The sequence below is a fragment of the Oncorhynchus gorbuscha genome, unplaced genomic scaffold (genome assembly GCF_021184085.1).
Source record: "Oncorhynchus gorbuscha isolate QuinsamMale2020 ecotype Even-year unplaced genomic scaffold, OgorEven_v1.0 Un_scaffold_1032, whole genome shotgun sequence".
In the NCBI taxonomy this organism is placed as follows: domain Eukaryota; kingdom Metazoa; phylum Chordata; class Actinopteri; order Salmoniformes; family Salmonidae; genus Oncorhynchus; species Oncorhynchus gorbuscha.
The window spans coordinates 73391-90800 of NW_025745940.1; the positions used below are offsets into that span (position 1 = coordinate 73391).

At 42.8% G+C, this 17410-nt stretch overlaps 1 protein-coding gene across 1 annotated transcript; it reads left to right on the forward strand.

Annotated features, from left to right (window-relative positions):
* Positions 1 to 1152: 1152 nt before the first annotated feature.
* On the forward strand, positions 1153 to 17116 carry LOC124021042 (zinc finger protein 664-like). The gene is made up of 2 exons (XM_046336354.1): positions 1153 to 1727; positions 15633 to 17116. The coding sequence occupies exons 1-2, from the start codon at positions 1382 to 1384 to the stop codon at positions 16787 to 16789; spliced, it is 1503 nt and encodes a 500-aa protein (XP_046192310.1). The 5' UTR covers positions 1153 to 1381; the 3' UTR covers positions 16790 to 17116.
* Positions 17117 to 17410: the final 294 nt, after the last annotated feature.

Genomic DNA, 17410 nt, shown 5'->3' on the forward strand with positions numbered 1-17410 from the left:
GGTTGACAACTCCATTGTGTCCTCCTCCCAGAGCGCTAAGAACCTTGGCGTGATCCTGGACAACACCCTGTCGTTCTCAACTAACATCAAGGCGGTGGCCCGTTCCTGTAGGTTCATGCTCTACAACATCCGCAGAGTACGACCCTGCCTCACACAGGAAGCGGCGCAGGTCCTAATTCAGGCACTTGTCATCTCCCGTCTGGATTACTGCAACTCGCTGTTGGCTGGGCTCCCTGCCTGTGCCATTAAACCCCTACAACTCATCCAGAACGCCGCAGCCCGTCTAGTATTCAACCTTCCCAAGTTCTCTCACGTCACCCCGCTCCTCCGCTCTCTCCACTGGCTTCCAGTTGAAGCTCGCATCCGCTACAAGACCATGATGCTTGCCTACGGAGCTGTGAGGGGAACGGCACCTCAGTACCTCCAGGCTCTGATCAGGCCCTACACCCAAATAAGGGCACTGCGTTCATCCACCTCTGGCCTGCTCGCCTCCCTACCACTGAGGAAGTACAGTTCCCGCTCAGCCCAGTCAAAACTGTTCGCTGCTCTGGCTCCCCAATGGTGGAACAAACTCCCTCACGACGCCAGGACAGTGGAGTCAATCACCACCTTCCGGAGACACCTGAAACCCCACCTCTTTAAGGAATACCTAGGATAGGATAAAGTAATCCTTCTCACCCCCCTTAAAATATTTAGATGCACTATTGTAAAGTGGCTGTTCCATTGGATGTCATAAAGTGAATGCACCAATTTGTAAGTCGCTCTGGATAAGAGCGTCTGCTAAATGACTTAAATGTAAATGTACTATATAGCCTAGAAACCTGGTTAAATGATCATTATGACCTCATGGATGAATTCTAGAATATACTATCTGGCCTACCTGGTTTAAATAAAGGTGAAATAACAGATATGTGATAATTCAACAACATAACTGGTTGTGCTTATAGGTTACCAGATCTTCAATACAACTAAGTTTAAGTCTTTAACCACACTGTATCGTTACACTGGTGAGTAAAAACTCATGCTTCCTACACTTTAACTTGTCTGAATATTAAATATACGTTTTACTCAACTGCGTTACCCACTCCAGTCAACAGATGGCGATGTGGGAATTACGGCAATGCTGCTGGTGTGACGTATGATCTAGTGGACGGAACGCTTCTTTCAACAACAGCAGCAACAACAGTTAGTCAGACACTTCGGTAGCTTGCAAGACAAAATAGACGAACCAATGAAGTTATTTCGACGCTTAAGTGTTTAAAACCACTCCTGTCATCTAGTTAGTTATCCGATTTCATTTCATATTTACGGTGTTGTTATTATTAGTCAGCTAGCGGGCTGGTTAAGTTAGCATTAGCCTAGCTAGCTAACATCCCCGACCATGCGGCCACTAAGCTATTCCCCTGCTAAAGAAGAGAAGGGCTGCTGGACGGAGGAAGAAGAGGCTGTTACAATACAAAAACAAGTAGAGAGTGAGGCTGTTACAGTGAAAAAAGAAGAGAAAGACGTTTCAGTGAAAGAAGAGGAAGACTCGTTCAGAGTGAAAGAAGAGGAGGATGTTACAGTAAAAGGAGAAAAGGATGAATTTTATGGTGTGAAAGAAGAGGTGGAGGAGATGACTGTTACATCCACAAAGGAGGAGGAAACTGGATATCTGGGCCCGGTTTCCCAAACGCATCTTAATGGGTCCAATGGTTCTAACGGTGAACAGGCTCTGATTAACACTAGTAAGTACTGTCTTAAAAAAACAGTGGCACAAACTATACAGTTGTAGAACTGATGTTTGGTGTTAAAGCAGAAATATGCAATTGCTACATCCGTATTGTGACTTTTTGATTATTTATTTATAGCCATTGATTCTTGAAGTGTATTAACACATGCCTCATGAGCTCATGATCTGCTTTACCAAATACGTTTTTTAAAACTCAAGTGTTTAGAAACAATTCCCGCTTTAACACCACTGTATAACCTCAACATGGGGTTAATTAAAACTGTTATGTTGATATCATGGATGGTCAGTCCTTTCATCCATAGGTCTGTCTATGAATTTTGAAAGTAGTTACATTTCTCCAACCCCATCATCTTATTACCAAAATAGTTGTGGAATGACAGATTTGTTATTGTTTGAACTGCAGATTGCTGGGTTGTGTGTTTTTTTAAAACAGCAACAAAATGGCTGCCCAGATGCTTGGTTTGGTAAACAGCTGAGGGATGGGGGAAGGAAAAGTGTTACCACTCTCACATTCATAGGTTACGGTTACTACAATAGCTTTCTCTAACACCCAGCGACCTTGTCAAGAAGTTCAAAAAACTTGGCGTAACAGTTATAAGGTGTTGGCTTAACAGTCACTGGACCCAGGTTTGAGTTCAGCTCAGGACTACCCCCTGAATTCACTACACTATGAATACAACGACTGGCCATCCATGAGGTCAAAATTACTGTTTTAAACAGATTGAGGCTATATGATATATTCTATAAATGTCAGTGTCGATTTCCTGTGGGGGCAAATTATTAGAGCTGTTTAAGTCATTGTATAATATTCAGCTATTTTTTTTCATGCCATTACATTAGATTCAATTACATTAATGAATTGGATTTAAACCCTCAATGTTGGTGCCTTGACGAATTTGTATAAAATGGTTTGTCATGAAACATGTATTTATCTAAATGTAACTAGGCAAGTCTGTTTAAGAACAAAATCTTATTTACAATGACTACCTACCCCGGACGATGCTGGGCCAATTGTGCGCCACCCTATGGGACTCCCAATCACGGCCAGTTGTGATACAGCTTGGATTTGACCCAGGGTGTCTGTAGTGACTCCTCAAGCACTGAGATGTAGTGTCTGCTGCGCCTTCTGGGAGCCCCAAAATCATGTTCTAGTGTTGTCCCCAACTAAAATACATCTTGGTCAACCAAGAGTCATCTAATTTTTACCAATCGCCCAATGTGTTTTTATAAAATCTATATGTACTGAACGTATGATGCTTTATGTACACTGTTTGATTAAATAAGACATACAAATGACTCGGAGGGAGCCAGTCATCAATATAACCTGACTAGGAGGGAGCCAGTCATCGACATAACCTGACTAAATAATTTCAGAGTTTGCTAAATCCAATGGTTTTTAACTGAGTGTCATCTTGTAATCCAAGATGCGTAGCAGTAAGACGTGTTTGTTGTAAATGTTTTTTTTCTTTCGTCTTTTTGTATTAATTGCAATATATTTCAATCTCTTTTTCCATTTTTAAATTAAATATACCTTCCAATCTCTAGTGGCTCCTTATGTTAAGCTGGAAAAACTGTTTTCATGGGAACAGAAATACAAAATAATTTCGTAAGCTCTGGACCTTTGCACTGGAGTGGCTATAGTGGCTAATGCCCTGTCACTCAGTTAAAAACCGTTGGATTTAGAAAGCTCTGAAATTATTTAGTATTTCTGTTCCCACAAACTGTTTTCCCAGCGTAGCATGAGGAGCCACGAATTGATACATAGTTCAAGTGCATTTCAGTATACAAAAAACCGGCTTCCCTGGTTCATATATTTCTATATACTGGACCCTACTTGGCTACATAGCTGATGCCTGCTGGACTGTTCATTAATCACGGTACTCCATTTTGTTTATCTGTTGGCCTCAGCCTCGAACTCAGGCCCTGTGTGTCGTTAACCGACCCTCTCTGCCCGTTCATCGCCATTTTACTCCTCTGTTCCTCGGGTGATTTAGAGGTGTAGAGGCCCTGTGTGTCCCAGGCACTCTCATTTGTTGACTTCTTTAACCATAAAAGCGTTGGTTTCATGCATGTTAACATCAGAAGCCTCCTCCCTAAGTTTGTTTTACTCACTGCTTTAGCACACTCCACCAACCTTGATGTCCTTGCCGTTTCTGAATCCTTTGGAAGGCCACCAAAAATTCTGAAATTTCCATCCCCATCGACAACATTTTCAGTCTAGATATAACTGCCAAAGGGGGAGGAGATGCAATCTACTGCAGAAATGGCATGCAAAGTTCTGTCATACTTTCCAGGTCTACACCCAAACAGTTTGAGCTTCTAATTTTAAAAATGAATCTCTCAAGAAATAAGTTTTGCACTGTTGCTGCCTATTATAGACCCCACCTCTAAGTTCCCAGCTGTGCTCTGGACACTATATGTCAATTGATTTCCCCCCAACTATCTTCAGAGTTCTTTCTGTTGGGTGACCTAAACTGGGATATGCTGAACACCCCGGCCGTCCTACAAACATGGGCACCCTCATGGATATTATCCTGACCAGCTTGTACTCCAAATACACCTCTGCTGTTTTCAATCAGGATCTCAGCGATCACCCCCTAATTGCCTGCATCCGTTATGGATCCGCGGTCAAACGACCACCCCTCATCACTGGCAAACGCTCCCTAAAACACTTCTGCAAGCAGGCCTTTCTAATCAACCTGGCCCGGGTGTCCTCGAAGGATATTGACCTCATCCCGTCAGAAGAGGATGCCTGGTTGTTCTTTAAAAGTAATTTCCTCACCACCTTAAATAAGCGTGCCCCTTTCAAAAAATGTAGAACTAAGAACAGATATAGCCCTTGTTTCACTCTAGACCTGACTGCTCTCGACCAGCACAAAAACATCCTGTGGCGTACTGCACTAGCATCGAATAGTCTCCGCAATATGCAAAACAGAAATGTGCATCCTGTAGCTCGAACTTTAAAAAGTTTTGGGACACCGTAAAGTCCATGGAGAATAAGAGAACATCATCCCAGCTGCCCACTGCACTGATGTTAGGAAACACTGTCACCACCGATAACTCCACAATAATCAAGAATTTCAATAAGCATTTCTCGACAGCTGGCCATGCTTTCCTTCTGGCTACCCCAACCCCGGCCACAGCTCCCCACCACCCGCAGCTACTTGCCCAAGCTTCCCCAGCTTCTCCTTCACCCAAATCCAGATAGCTGATGTTCTGAAAGAGTTGCAAAACCTGGACCTGTACAAATCAGCTGGGATAGACATTCTGGACCCTCTCTTTCTCAACATATCCGCCGCCAATGTGGCAACCCCTATTACTAGTCTGTTCAACCTCTCTTTCTTATTGTCTGAGATTCCTAAAGATTGGAACACTTCCGCGGCCTTCCCCCTCTTCAAAGGGGGTGACACTCTAGACCCAAACTGTTACAGACCTATATCCATCCTGCCCTGCCTTTCTAAAGTCTTCAAAAGCCAAGTTAACAAACAGATCACTGATCATTTTGAATCACACCGTACCTTCTCCGCTGTGCAATCCGGTTTCCGAGCTGGTCACGGGTGCGCCTCAGCCACGCTCAAGGACCTAAACGATATCATAACCGCCATCGATAAGAGACAATACTGTGTCGCTGTCTTCATCAACCTGGCTAAGGCTTTCGACTCTGTCAATCACCGTATTCTTATCGGCAGACTCAACAGCCTTGGTTTCTCAAATGACTGACTCGCCTGGTTCACCAACTTCTTCTCAGACAGAGTTGTGTGTCAAATCGGAGGGCCTGTTGTACGGACCTCTGGCAGTCTCTATGTGGTACCACAGGGTTCAATTCTCGGGCCGACTCTTTTCTCTGTATATACCAACAATGTTGCTCATGCTGCGGGTTATTCCTTGATCCACCTTTACGCAGACGACACCATCTGGTCCTTTTTTGGACACTGTTAATTTCTTGGTGACAGGGGGGCAGTATTGAGTAGCTTGGATGAATAAGGTGCCCAGAGTAAACTGCCTCCTACTCTGTCCCAGATGCTAATATATGCATATTATTGTTAGTATTGGATAGAAAACACTTTGAAGTTTCTAAAACTGTTTGAATGATGTCTGTGAGTATAACAGAACCCATATGGCAGTCGAAAACCTGAAACAAAACCTACCAGGAAGTGGGAAAAACTGAGGTTTGTAGTTTCAAGAAAGTTGTTTGAGGCTTCTATTATGGAAGGGGGTCGAATAAGAGCTGTTTCAACAAGTGGACTAAGCTGTGGCCAATCAGTTGTTTACTGTGCGGTCACGCCGGTCCCCCTTTTTCCTCTGTAATGAATACGCTATTGTCCGGTTGGAAAATTATTGAAAATTTATTATAAAAAAGACCCGAAGACCCTATATTGATTGTTAACATCGGTTTACATGTTTCTACAAACTGTAATGGAATTCTTGACTTTTCGTCTGGATTTTGCACTCGCACATTGTGCCTTTGGAATAGTGAACTCGCCACGCGAACCAAACGGAGGTATTTGGACATAAATATGGATGAAATCAAACAAAACAAACAGTTCTTGTGGGAGTCTTGGGAGTGCTTTCCGACAAAGATCAGCAAAGCTAAGTGAAGATCTATAATGCTCCACATTTTGGCAGGTAACTGTATAGCTTGCTTATGTGGCTGAACACTGTTCTCAGATTATTGAATGTTGTGCTTTTGCCGTAAAGCTTTTTTGAAATCTGACACAGCGGTTGCATTAAGAACAAGTTTATCTTTAATTCTATGTAAAACATGTATCTTTCATCAAAGTTTGAGTATTTCTGTTCTTTGATGTGGCTCTGCAATTTCTCTAGATGTTTGAGGCATTTCTGAACATGGCGCCAATGTAAACTGAGGTTTTTGGATATAAATATGAACTCGATTGAACAAAACATATATGTATTGTGTAACATTGAGACCTCGGAGTGTCATCTGATGAAGATTATCAAAGGTTAGGGATTCATTTATCTATATTTCTGCTTTTTGTGACACCTCTTTGGTTGGAAAATGGCTGAGTGCTTTCTGTGACTAGTTGCTGACCTAACATAATGATATGTTCTGCTTTCGCCAAAAAGCCTTTTTGAAATCGGACACTGTGGTTGGATTAACGAGAAGTGTATCTTTAAATTGGTGTAAAGTGTATATCCAAAAATCTCAGTTTACATTGGCGCATTAAGTGTAGTAATGCTTTGATTCCAAAACATAAGGTGATTCTGCAGAAATACTCATAATAAACATTGATAAAAGATACAACTGTTATTCACAGAATTAAAGATGGAATTCTCCTTAATGCTCTGCTCTGCCAGATTTTTAAAAAAACTTTACGGAAAAAGCATAATCTGAGAATGACGCTCAGAACCCAGCACAGCCAGAAGAATATCCACCATTTTGGAGTACAGAAGTTAGAAATTACACCATAAATATTCACTTACGTTTGATGATCTTCATCAGAAGGCACTCCCAGGAATCCCAGTTCAACAATAAATTACATTTACATTTAAGTCATTTAGCAGACGCTCTTATCCAGAGCGACTTTGTAACACAAATTTTCATAAAGCCCGTCATTTATGTCCAAATAGCCACTTGTTGTTAGCTTGTTCAGCCCAGTAATCCATCTTCATGAGGCGCAGGCACTTCGTCCAGACAAAAACTCGAAGTTCCTTTACAGTCCTTTAGAAACATGTCAAACGATGTATGGAATCAATATTTAGGATGTTTTTAACATAAAACACCAACCGACTAATTCCTTTGTCTGAAGAAAAGCACTGGAACGAGAGGTAACTCTTCTTCTTTTTAATTTTTTTAACCTTTATTTAACTAGGCAAGTCAGTTAACTTCTTGCGTCGAGCCAACCCGGATCCGGGATCATGACTACAGCCTCAAGCCCATTACCATAACGCAACGTTAACTATTCATGAAAATCGCAAATGAAATGGAATCAATATGCTAGCTCTCATGCTTAGCCTTTTGTTAACAACACTGTCATCTCAGATTTTCAAAAATATGCTTCTCTACCATAGCAAAACTAGCATTTAGCGTTAGCATTTAGCGTTAGCATCACCAGGCAACATTTTCACAAAAACCAGCAAAAACATTCAATATATCATTTACCTTTGAAGAACTTCGGATGTTTTCAATGAGACTCAGTTAGATAGCAAATGTTCAGTTTTCTTGAAAGATTATTTGTGCAGGAGAAATCGGTCCGTTTTCTGCATCATGTTTGGCTACCAAAACAAAACGAAAATTCAGTTATAAAAACGCCGAACTTTTTCCAAAATAACTCCATAATATCGACTGAAACATGGCAAACGTTGTTTAGAATCAATCCTCAAGGTGTTTTTCTACATATCTCTTCAATGATGTATCGTTCCTGGAAGTTTGCTTCTCCCTCTGTATCGCATGGTAAAATGAGTGACACTAACAATTGCGCACCAATTTAGACAAAGGACACCTGGCAAATGTAGTCTCTTATGGCCAATCTTCCAATGATATGCCTACAATGACTATGACTCATTGCGAGCTCACAGAACAGGGCTCCGGGCAGCCGAGCGGAAATGGAGGAAAACTCGCCTCCCTGCGGACCTGGCATCCTTTCACTCCCTCCTCTCTACATTTTCCTCCTCTGTCTCTGCTGCTAAAGCCACTTTCTACCACTCTAAATTCCAAGCATCTGCCTCTAACCCTAGGAAGCTCTTTGCCACCTTCTCCTCCCTCCTGAATCCTCCTCCCCCCCCCCCTCCTCCCTCTCTGCAGATGACTTCGTCAACCATTTTGAAAAGAAGGTCGACGACATCCGATCCTCGTTTGCTAAGTCAAACGACACCGCTGGTTCTGCTCACAGTGCCCTACCCTGTGCTCTGATCTCTTTCTCCCCTCTCTCTCCAGATGAAATCTCGCGTCTTGTGACGGCCGGCCGCCCAACAACCTGCCCGCTTGACCCTATCCCCTCCTCTCTTCTCCAGACCATTTCCGGAGACCTTCTCCCTTACCTCACCTCGCTCATCAACTTATCCCTGACCGCTGGCTACGTCCCTTCCGTCTTCAAGAGAGCGAGAGTTGCACCCCTTCTGAAAAAACCTACACTCGATCCCTCCGATGTCAACAACTACAGACCAGTATCCCTTCTTTCTTTTCTCTCCAAAACTCTTGAACGTGCCGTCCTTGGTCAGCTCTCCCGCTATCTCTCTCAGAATGACCTTCTTGATCCAAATCAGTCAGGTTTCAAGACTAGTCATTCAACTGAGACTGCTCTTCTCTGTATCACGGAGGCGCTCCGCACCGCTAAAGCTAACTCTCTCTCCTCTGCTCTCATCCTTCTAGACCTATCGGCTGCCTTCGATACTGTGAACCATCAGATCCTCCTCTCCACCCTCTCCGAGTTGGGCATCTCCGGCGTGGCCCACGCTTGGATTGCGTCCTACCTGACAGGTCGCTCCTACCAGGTGGCGTGGCGAGAATCTGTCTCCTCACCATGCGCTCTCACCACTGGTGTCCCCCAGGGCTCTGTTCTAGGCCCTCTCCTATTCTCGCTATACACCAAGTCACTTGGCTCTGTCATAACCTCACATGGTCTCTCCTATCATTGCTATGCAGACGACACACAATTAATCTTCTCCTTTCCCCCTTCTGATGACCAGGTGGCGAATCGCATCTCTGCATGTCTGGCAGACATATCAGTGTGGATGACGGATCACCACCTCAAGCTGAACTTCGGCAAGACGGAGCTGCTCTTCCTCCCGGGGAAGGACTGCCCGTTCCATGATCTCGCCATCACGGTTGACAACTCCATTGTGTCCTCCTCCCAGAGCGCTAAGAACCTTGGCGTGATCCTGGACAACACCCTGTCGTTCTCAACTAACATCAAGGCGGTGGCCCGTTCCTGTAGGTTCATGCTCTACAACATCCGCAGAGTACGACCCTGCCTCACACAGGAAGCGGCACAGGTCCTAATCCAGGCACTTGTCATCTCCCGTCTGGATTACTGCAACTCGCTGTTGGCTGGGCTCCCTGCCTGTGCCATTAAACCCCTACAACTCATCCAGAACGCCGCAGCCCGTCTGGTGTTCAACCTTCCCAAGTTCTCTCACGTCACCCCGCTCCTCCACTCTCTCCACTGGCTTCCAGTTGAAGCTCGCATCCGCTACAAGACCATGGTGCTTGCCTACGGAGCTGTGAGGGGAACGGCACCTCAGTACCTCCAGGCTCTGATCAGGCCCTACACCCAAATAAGGGCACTGCGTTCATCCACCTCTGGCCTGCTCGCCTCCCTACCACTGAGGAAGTACAGTTCCCGCTCAGCCCAGTCAAAACTGTTCGCTGCTCTGGCTCCCCAATGGTGGAACAAACTCCCTCACGACGCCAGGACAGCGGAATCAATCACCACCTTCCGGAGACACCTGAAACCCCACCTCTTTAAGGAATACCTAGGATAGGATAAAGTAATCCTTCTCACCCCCCCCCTTAAAATATGTAGATGCACTATTGTAAAGTGGCTGTTCCACTGGATGTCATAAGGTGAATGCACCAATTTGTAAGTCGCTCTGGATAAGAGCGTCTGCTAAATGACTTAAATGTAAATGTTAAATGTACAAATACGTCACAATGCTGCAGACATCTTGGACGAACGGCAGAGAGCATAAGCTCGTTCACAGCACATTCACAGCCATATAAGGAGACGATAGTAAAACAGAGCTTCAAAAATTCAGCTCATTTCCTGTTTGAGGTTACATCTTGGTTTCGCCTGTAGCATCATTTCTGGGGCACTCACAGATATCTCTGCAGTTTTGAAAAAATCAGTGTTTTCTTTCCAAAGCTGCCAATTATATGCATAGTCGAGCATCTTTTCGTGACAAAATATTGGGCTTAAAACGGGCACGTTTTTTTTTTATCCAATAATGACATAGCGCCCCCATAGGTTGAAGAGGTTAAGAACAAATTCTTATTTTCAATGACGGCCAAGGAACAGTGGGTTAACTGCCTGTTCAGGGGCAGAACGACAGATTGGTACCTTGTCAGCTCGGGGATATGAACTTGCAACCTTTCGGTTACTAGTCCAACGCTCTAACCACTAGGTTACCCTGCTGCTCTGTCGTCTAGTGGAAGCCGTAAGAAGTGCAACTTTATCCAGATCTCACTCACAGACATCATTCAAACAGTTTTAGAAACTTCAGAGTGTTTTCTATCCAATAATAATATGTATATATATTAGCATCTGGGACAGAGTAGCAGGCAGTTTACTCTGGGCACGCTATTCATCCAAAAGTGAAAATGCTGCCCCCTATCCCAAAAAGGTTAACAAACCCCCAAACGAACTTCAATGCTAAAAAACACTCCTTCCATGGCCTCCAACTGCTCTTAAACGCTAGTAAAACTAAATGTATGCTTTTCAACCGATTGCTGCCCGTACCCGCACGTCCAGCATCACTACTCTGGACTGTTCTGACTTAGAAAATGTGGACAACTATAAATACCTAGGTGTCTTGCTAGACTGTAAACTCTCCTTCCAGACTAATATTAAGCATTTCCAATCCAAAATTAAATCTAGAATCGGCTTCCAATTTTGCAACAAAGCCTCCTTCACTCACGCTGCAGAAAATAAGCTCGTAAAACTGACTATCCTACCGATCCTTGACTTCAGTGATGTCATTTTCAAAATATCCTCCAACACTCTACACAGCAAACTGGATGCAGTCTATCACAGTGCCATCCGTTTTGTCACCATATCCCCATATACCACTGCTCTCGTCGGCTGGCCCTCGCCACATATTCGTCTCCAAACCCACTGGCTCCAGGTCATCTATAAGTCTTTGCTAGGCTGCCTTAACTCAGCTCACTGTTCACCATAGCATAGCACGTGCTCCAGGAAGTATATCTCACTGGTCATTCCCAAAGCCAACCCCTACTTTGGCTGCCTTTCCTTCCTCTGCTGCCAATGACTGGTACAAATTGCAAAAATCACTGAAGCTAGAGACTCTCCCTCGCTAACTTTAACCTCTAGTGACACCCCATCCCGTGAACGGGACCGTTGTCATCACCTCTTTCTAATTAGCATAACGCAACGGACATAAATCTTCCTAGAAAATATTCATATTCATGACAATCACAAGTGAAATATATTGGAACACAGCTTAGCCTTTTGGTAATCACCCTGTCATCTCAGATTTTCAAAATATGCTTTACAGCCAAAGCTAGACAAGCATTTGTGTAAGTTTATTGATAGCCGAGTATAGCATTATGCCTTCCTAGCAGCAGGCAACCTTGTCACGGAAATCAGAAAAGCAATCAAATGAAATTGTTTACCTTTGATGAACTTCGGATGTTTTCACTCACGAGACTCCCAGGTAGATAGCCAAAGTTCATTTTTTCCCAAAAGATTATTTTCGTAGGCGAAATAGCTCAGTTTGTTCTTCACGTTTGGCTGAGAAATCGATCATCGATCGGTCACGACAACGCCGAAAAATATTCCAAATTAGGTCCATAATATCGACAGAAACATGGCAAACGTTGTTTAGAATCAATCCTCAAGGTGTTTTTCAAATATCTATTCGATAATATATCCACCGGGACAATTGGTTTCTCAGTAGAAGCGATTGGAATAATGGCTACCTCTGTACTTTACGCAAGATTTTCTCCGGGGCCATCATGTGACCACTTGCGCAATGTAGCCCCCTACGGGTATTCTTCAACATAAATGCGTAAAACTATGTCACAATGCTGTAGACACTTTGGGGAATACGTAGAAAGCGTAAGCTGGTTCATAGCACATTCACAGCTCAATGGGGACTCATTGGCACGCAGCGCTTTCAAAATATGGGGCACTTCCTGATTGGATTTTTCTCAGGCTTTCGCCTGCAACATCAGTTCTGTTATTCTCACAGACAATATCTTTACAGTTTTGGAAACGTTAGTGTTTTCTATTCAAAGCTGTATGCATATTCTAGCATCTTGTCCTGACAAAATATCCTTTTTTTATTTTTTATGAAAATAGTGCCCCTAGAGTCGCAACAGGTTTTAAGCATCAGCTATCTGAGCAGTTTACCGATCGCTGCAGCTGTACACAGCCCATCTGTAAATAGCCCATCCAACTGCCTACCTCATTTTTGTATTAACTTTTTTTTGCTCTTTTGCACACCAGTATTTCTACTTGCACATCATCATCTGCACATCCATAACTCCAGTGTTAATTTGTAATTACTTCGCTGCTATGGCCTATTTATTGCCTTACCTCCTTACTCCATTTGCACACACTGTATATAGACTTTCTATTGTTATTGACTGTACATTTGTTTATCCCAAGTGTATCTCTGTTGTTCTCTTGTCGCACTGCTTTGCTTTATCTTCGCCAGGTCGCAGTTGTAAATGAGAACTTGTTCTCGACTGGCCTACCTGGTTAAATAAAGGTGAAATAATAATCTTAACTTTATTAGCAACACCCAAATGTATACTGTCATTAACAGTTCTTCAATAATTACACATCATTCTTAATACTGTAGCAAACATTATATTAAGTAGGACATTCAAATGAGCCTTACAATTATAATCCAAAGTAGTGTGAAATGTACTCAAAAGCAACCTGGAAATGGAGGTTGCTCCCCTGAGTTTTCCCGCATTCACATTCAGAATACATTGTGAAAAACTCCAATCTTTGCTCACCATTTTTGCTCCAGGCAATTATACGGTGGGACAAAAAAGCATTTTGTCAGCCACCAATTGTGCAAGTTCTCCCACTTACAAAGATGAGAGAGGCCTGTAATTTTCATCATAGGTACACTTCAACTATGACAGACAAAATGAGGGAAAAAATCCAGAAAATCACATTGTAGGATTTTTAATGAATTTATTTGCAAATTACGGTGGAAAATAAGTATTTGGTCAATAACAAAAGTTTCTCAATACTTTGTTATATACCCTTTGTTGGCAATGACTGTTAGTATAATTTAATGATGCCAATGTGCTTTCATCAATTCAAAGCCCTTAATCTATTTTATGAGAATTTGTAAGATTTCTTGTTTGCATACAATAGACGCAGACCAGTCTTTCAATAATAGGTAATAGAATTTATTCTCGGAGCGCGCGACCACGTAAACACGTGCAGCAGTCTATATACAGATCATGACGTCATTTCACTGCTTTAACAGAATCCCCTCCTCTTGACCGGGACAAAGTAAGGTGAAAAGTTCATTCTAACTTACTAACACACTCCCAGATAACTTTTGACCCCTCAACATTATCGATCACCACTGAACTGACAGTTTTAATTAACAGAAAACATAGGAATGCACTCACTGCCTTATCTAAAAACCCCAGAGCTAAGTTTCAGTAGGGTCAACCATAGGCTAACGACCTTATGTGTTTACACAGTCCACAACCCATTTGTTTCTACCTAGTTGGAATGGTGTTCATTAACTTATTACTCCTTGTCCGTGTCTCACAATCCCTTCTTATGAACTCATATTGTTAATCAGATATAATAAAACAGAGTATATCTTTACTTACAGTTCCATTTAAAATGATTTGTTCAGTCATATTAATCATAATTTCCTAACAATGACATAGATCAAACGTTTTCTGTAAGTCTTCACAAGGTTTTCACACACTGTTGCTGGTATTTTGGCTCATTCCTCCATGCAGATCTCCTCTAGAGCAGTGATATTTTGGGGCTGTTGCTGGGCAACACGGACTTTCAACTCCCTCCAAAGATTTGCTTTGGGGTTGAGATCTGGAGACTGGCTAGGCCACTCCAGGACCTTGAAATGCTTCTTACGAAGCCACTTTTTGTTGCCCAGGCGGTGTGTTTGGGATCATTGTCATGCTGAAAGACCCAGCCACGTTTCATCTTCAATGCCCTTGCTGATGGTAGGCTTTGTTACTTTGGTCCCAGCTCTCTGCAGGTCATTCACTAGGTCCCCCGGTGTGGTTCTGGGATTTTTCCTCACCGTTCTTGTGATCATTTTGACCCCACGGGTGAGATCTTGCATGGAGCCCCAGATCGAGGGAGATTATCAGTGGTCTTGTATTTCTTCCATTTCCGAATAATTCCTCCCACAGTTGATTTCTTCAAACCAAGCTGCTTACCTATTGCAGATTCAGTCCAGCCTGGTGCAGGTCTACAATTTTGTTTCTGTTGTCCTTTGACAGCTCTTTGGTCTTGGCCAGAGTGGAGTTTGGAGTGTGACTGTTTGAGGTTGTGGACAGGTGTCTTTTATACTGATAACAAGTTCAAACAAGTGCCATTAATACAGATAACGAATGGAGGACAGAGGAGCCTCTTAAAGAAGTTATTACAGGTCTGTGAGAGCCAGAAATCTTGCTTGTTTGTAGGTGTCCAAATACTTATTTTCCACCATATTTTGAAAATAAATTCATTAAAAATCCTACAATGTGATTTTATGGATTTCTTTCTTATTTTGTCTGTCATAGTTGAAGTGTACCTATGATGAAAATTACAGGCCTCATCTTTTTAAGTGGGAGAACTTGCACCATTGGTGGCTGACTAAATACTGTCTTGCCCCACTCTACTACGTCCATAACTATCGGTTTCCTCATTAGCAGGGAGGTGTTTCTGCAATCAAATTTTGTGCGCATCGCCCTTGTGCTGCAATTTTATTAAACACAGAAAGGGGCCTATATTGGAGACCAAAAGTCATCTGGCACACTGCTTAGAGTTTCAACAACATGAATAACTTATTTCTAGTCAACAATCATCAATGTCACTACTAATGTGAAAATACGACAAAATGTGACTATTCTTGCTAATTTTAAATAATTTTAACATTCATTAGACCTCAATTGCTGTACAACATCATGGCTACTATGTTGGCCTGACCTGTCTTTTACAGTGTTTTTCTGCTGTTGTGGGCCTTGAATCATCTGACTTTGTTGTTCACACAGGAGAGAGTGGGGACTATCGTGGATCCTGTGGGGATACTCAACAACCTCATGATGCTGAAGAGGCAGAGAAGAGTCTCTCCAGATCAAAACACCTCAAGAAACACCTGCAGAGATCCACAGGGAAGAGAACTCACTGCTGCTCTGACTGTGGGAAGAGATTTACCTTATCAGGCATTAAAATTCATCAGAGAACACACACAGGAGAAAAGCCTTATAGCTGTGGTCAATGTGGGAAGAGTTTTAGTCAATCTGGTGATCTGACAGTGCACCAGAGAATACACACAGGAGAGAAACCTTATAGCTGTGATCAATGTGGGAAGAGTTTTAGTCAATCTGGAGACATGACAGTGCACCAGAGAATTCACACAGGAGAGAAACCTTATAGCTGTGATCAATGTGGGAGGAGTTTTGTTCAAGCAAGCCATCTGACAGTGCACCGGAGAATACACACAGGAGAGAAACCTTATAGCTGTGATCAATGTGGGAAGAGTTTTAGTCAATCTGGAGATCTGACAATGCACCAGAGAACACACACAGGAAAGAAACCCTATATTTGTGGTCAATGTGGGAAGAGTTTTGTTAGATCTGACCAGCTGACATTACACCACAGAACACACACAGGAGAGAAACATTTTAGCTGTGGTCAATGTGGGAGGAGTTTTACTACATTTAGCTATCTGACAGTACACCAGAGAAAACACACAGGAGAGAAACCTTATAGCTGTGATCAATGTGGGAGGAGTTTTACTTCATCAAGCTATCTGACAGTACACCAGAAAAAACACACAGGAGAGAAACCTTTTAGCTGTGGTCAATGCGAGAGGAGTTTTACTACATCTAGCTATCTGACAGTACACCAGAGAAAACACACAGGAGAGAAACCTTATAGCTGTGATCAATGTGGGAGGAGTTTTACTACATCTAGCAATCTGACAGTCCACCAGAGAAAACACACAGGAGAGAAACCTTTTAGCTGTGATCAATGTGGGAAGAGATTTGCTACATCTGGCCACCTGACTCAACACCAGAGAATACACACAGGGGGGAAATCTTATATCTGTGGTCAATGTGGGAAAAGTTTTGGTCAATCTGGCCATCTGATTCAACACCAGAGAACACACACAGGAGAGAAATCTCATAGCTGTGACCAGAGATAAGGAGTTGTTTCATGATTTCAATGAATTAATGTCACAATGTAGAATGTTTTAACATTGTAGTATTTTAATGATTTCACAATGTAGAAGCCTAAACGTTTGCACCCTTATGAATTGGTTTCAACATGGATATTAGCCTCAGGGGGGAAATCCAGGCTCTGAAATGGAAGAGTTCTATTTATGTGATTTAACAAAAGTGGACAAAGAAAAAAAGAGTTCAAATCAAATGTATTTATATAGCCCTTCTTACATCAGCTGATATCTCAAAGTGCTGTACAGAAACCCAGCCTAAAACCCCAAACATCAAGCAATGCAGGTGTAGTAGCACGGTGGCTAGGAAAAACACCCTAGAAAGTCCGAAACCTAGAGAGGAACCAGGCTATGAGGGGTGGCCAGTCCTCTTCTGGCTGTGCCGGGTGCAGATTAACACAGAACATGGCCAAGATGTTCAAATGTTCATAACTTATCAGCATGGTCAAATAATAATAATCACAGTAGTTGTCGAGGGTGCAACAGGTCAGCACATCAGGAGTGTATGTCAGTCGGCTTTTCATAGCCAATCATTAAGAGGATCTCTAATGCTCCTGCTGTCTCTAGAGAGTTGAAAACAGCAGGTCTGGGACA

Excerpts from the sequence above, each read along its gene's own strand:
- LOC124021042 (XM_046336354.1), top strand. The coding sequence starts at position 1,382 with ATGCGGCCACTAAGCTATTCCCCTGCTAAAGAAGAGAAGGGCTGCTGG. Across the intron at positions 1,728-15,632 it reads ACAGGCTCTGATTAACACTA|GAGAGAGTGGGGACTATCGT; the intron begins GTAAGTACTGTC and ends TTGTTCACACAG.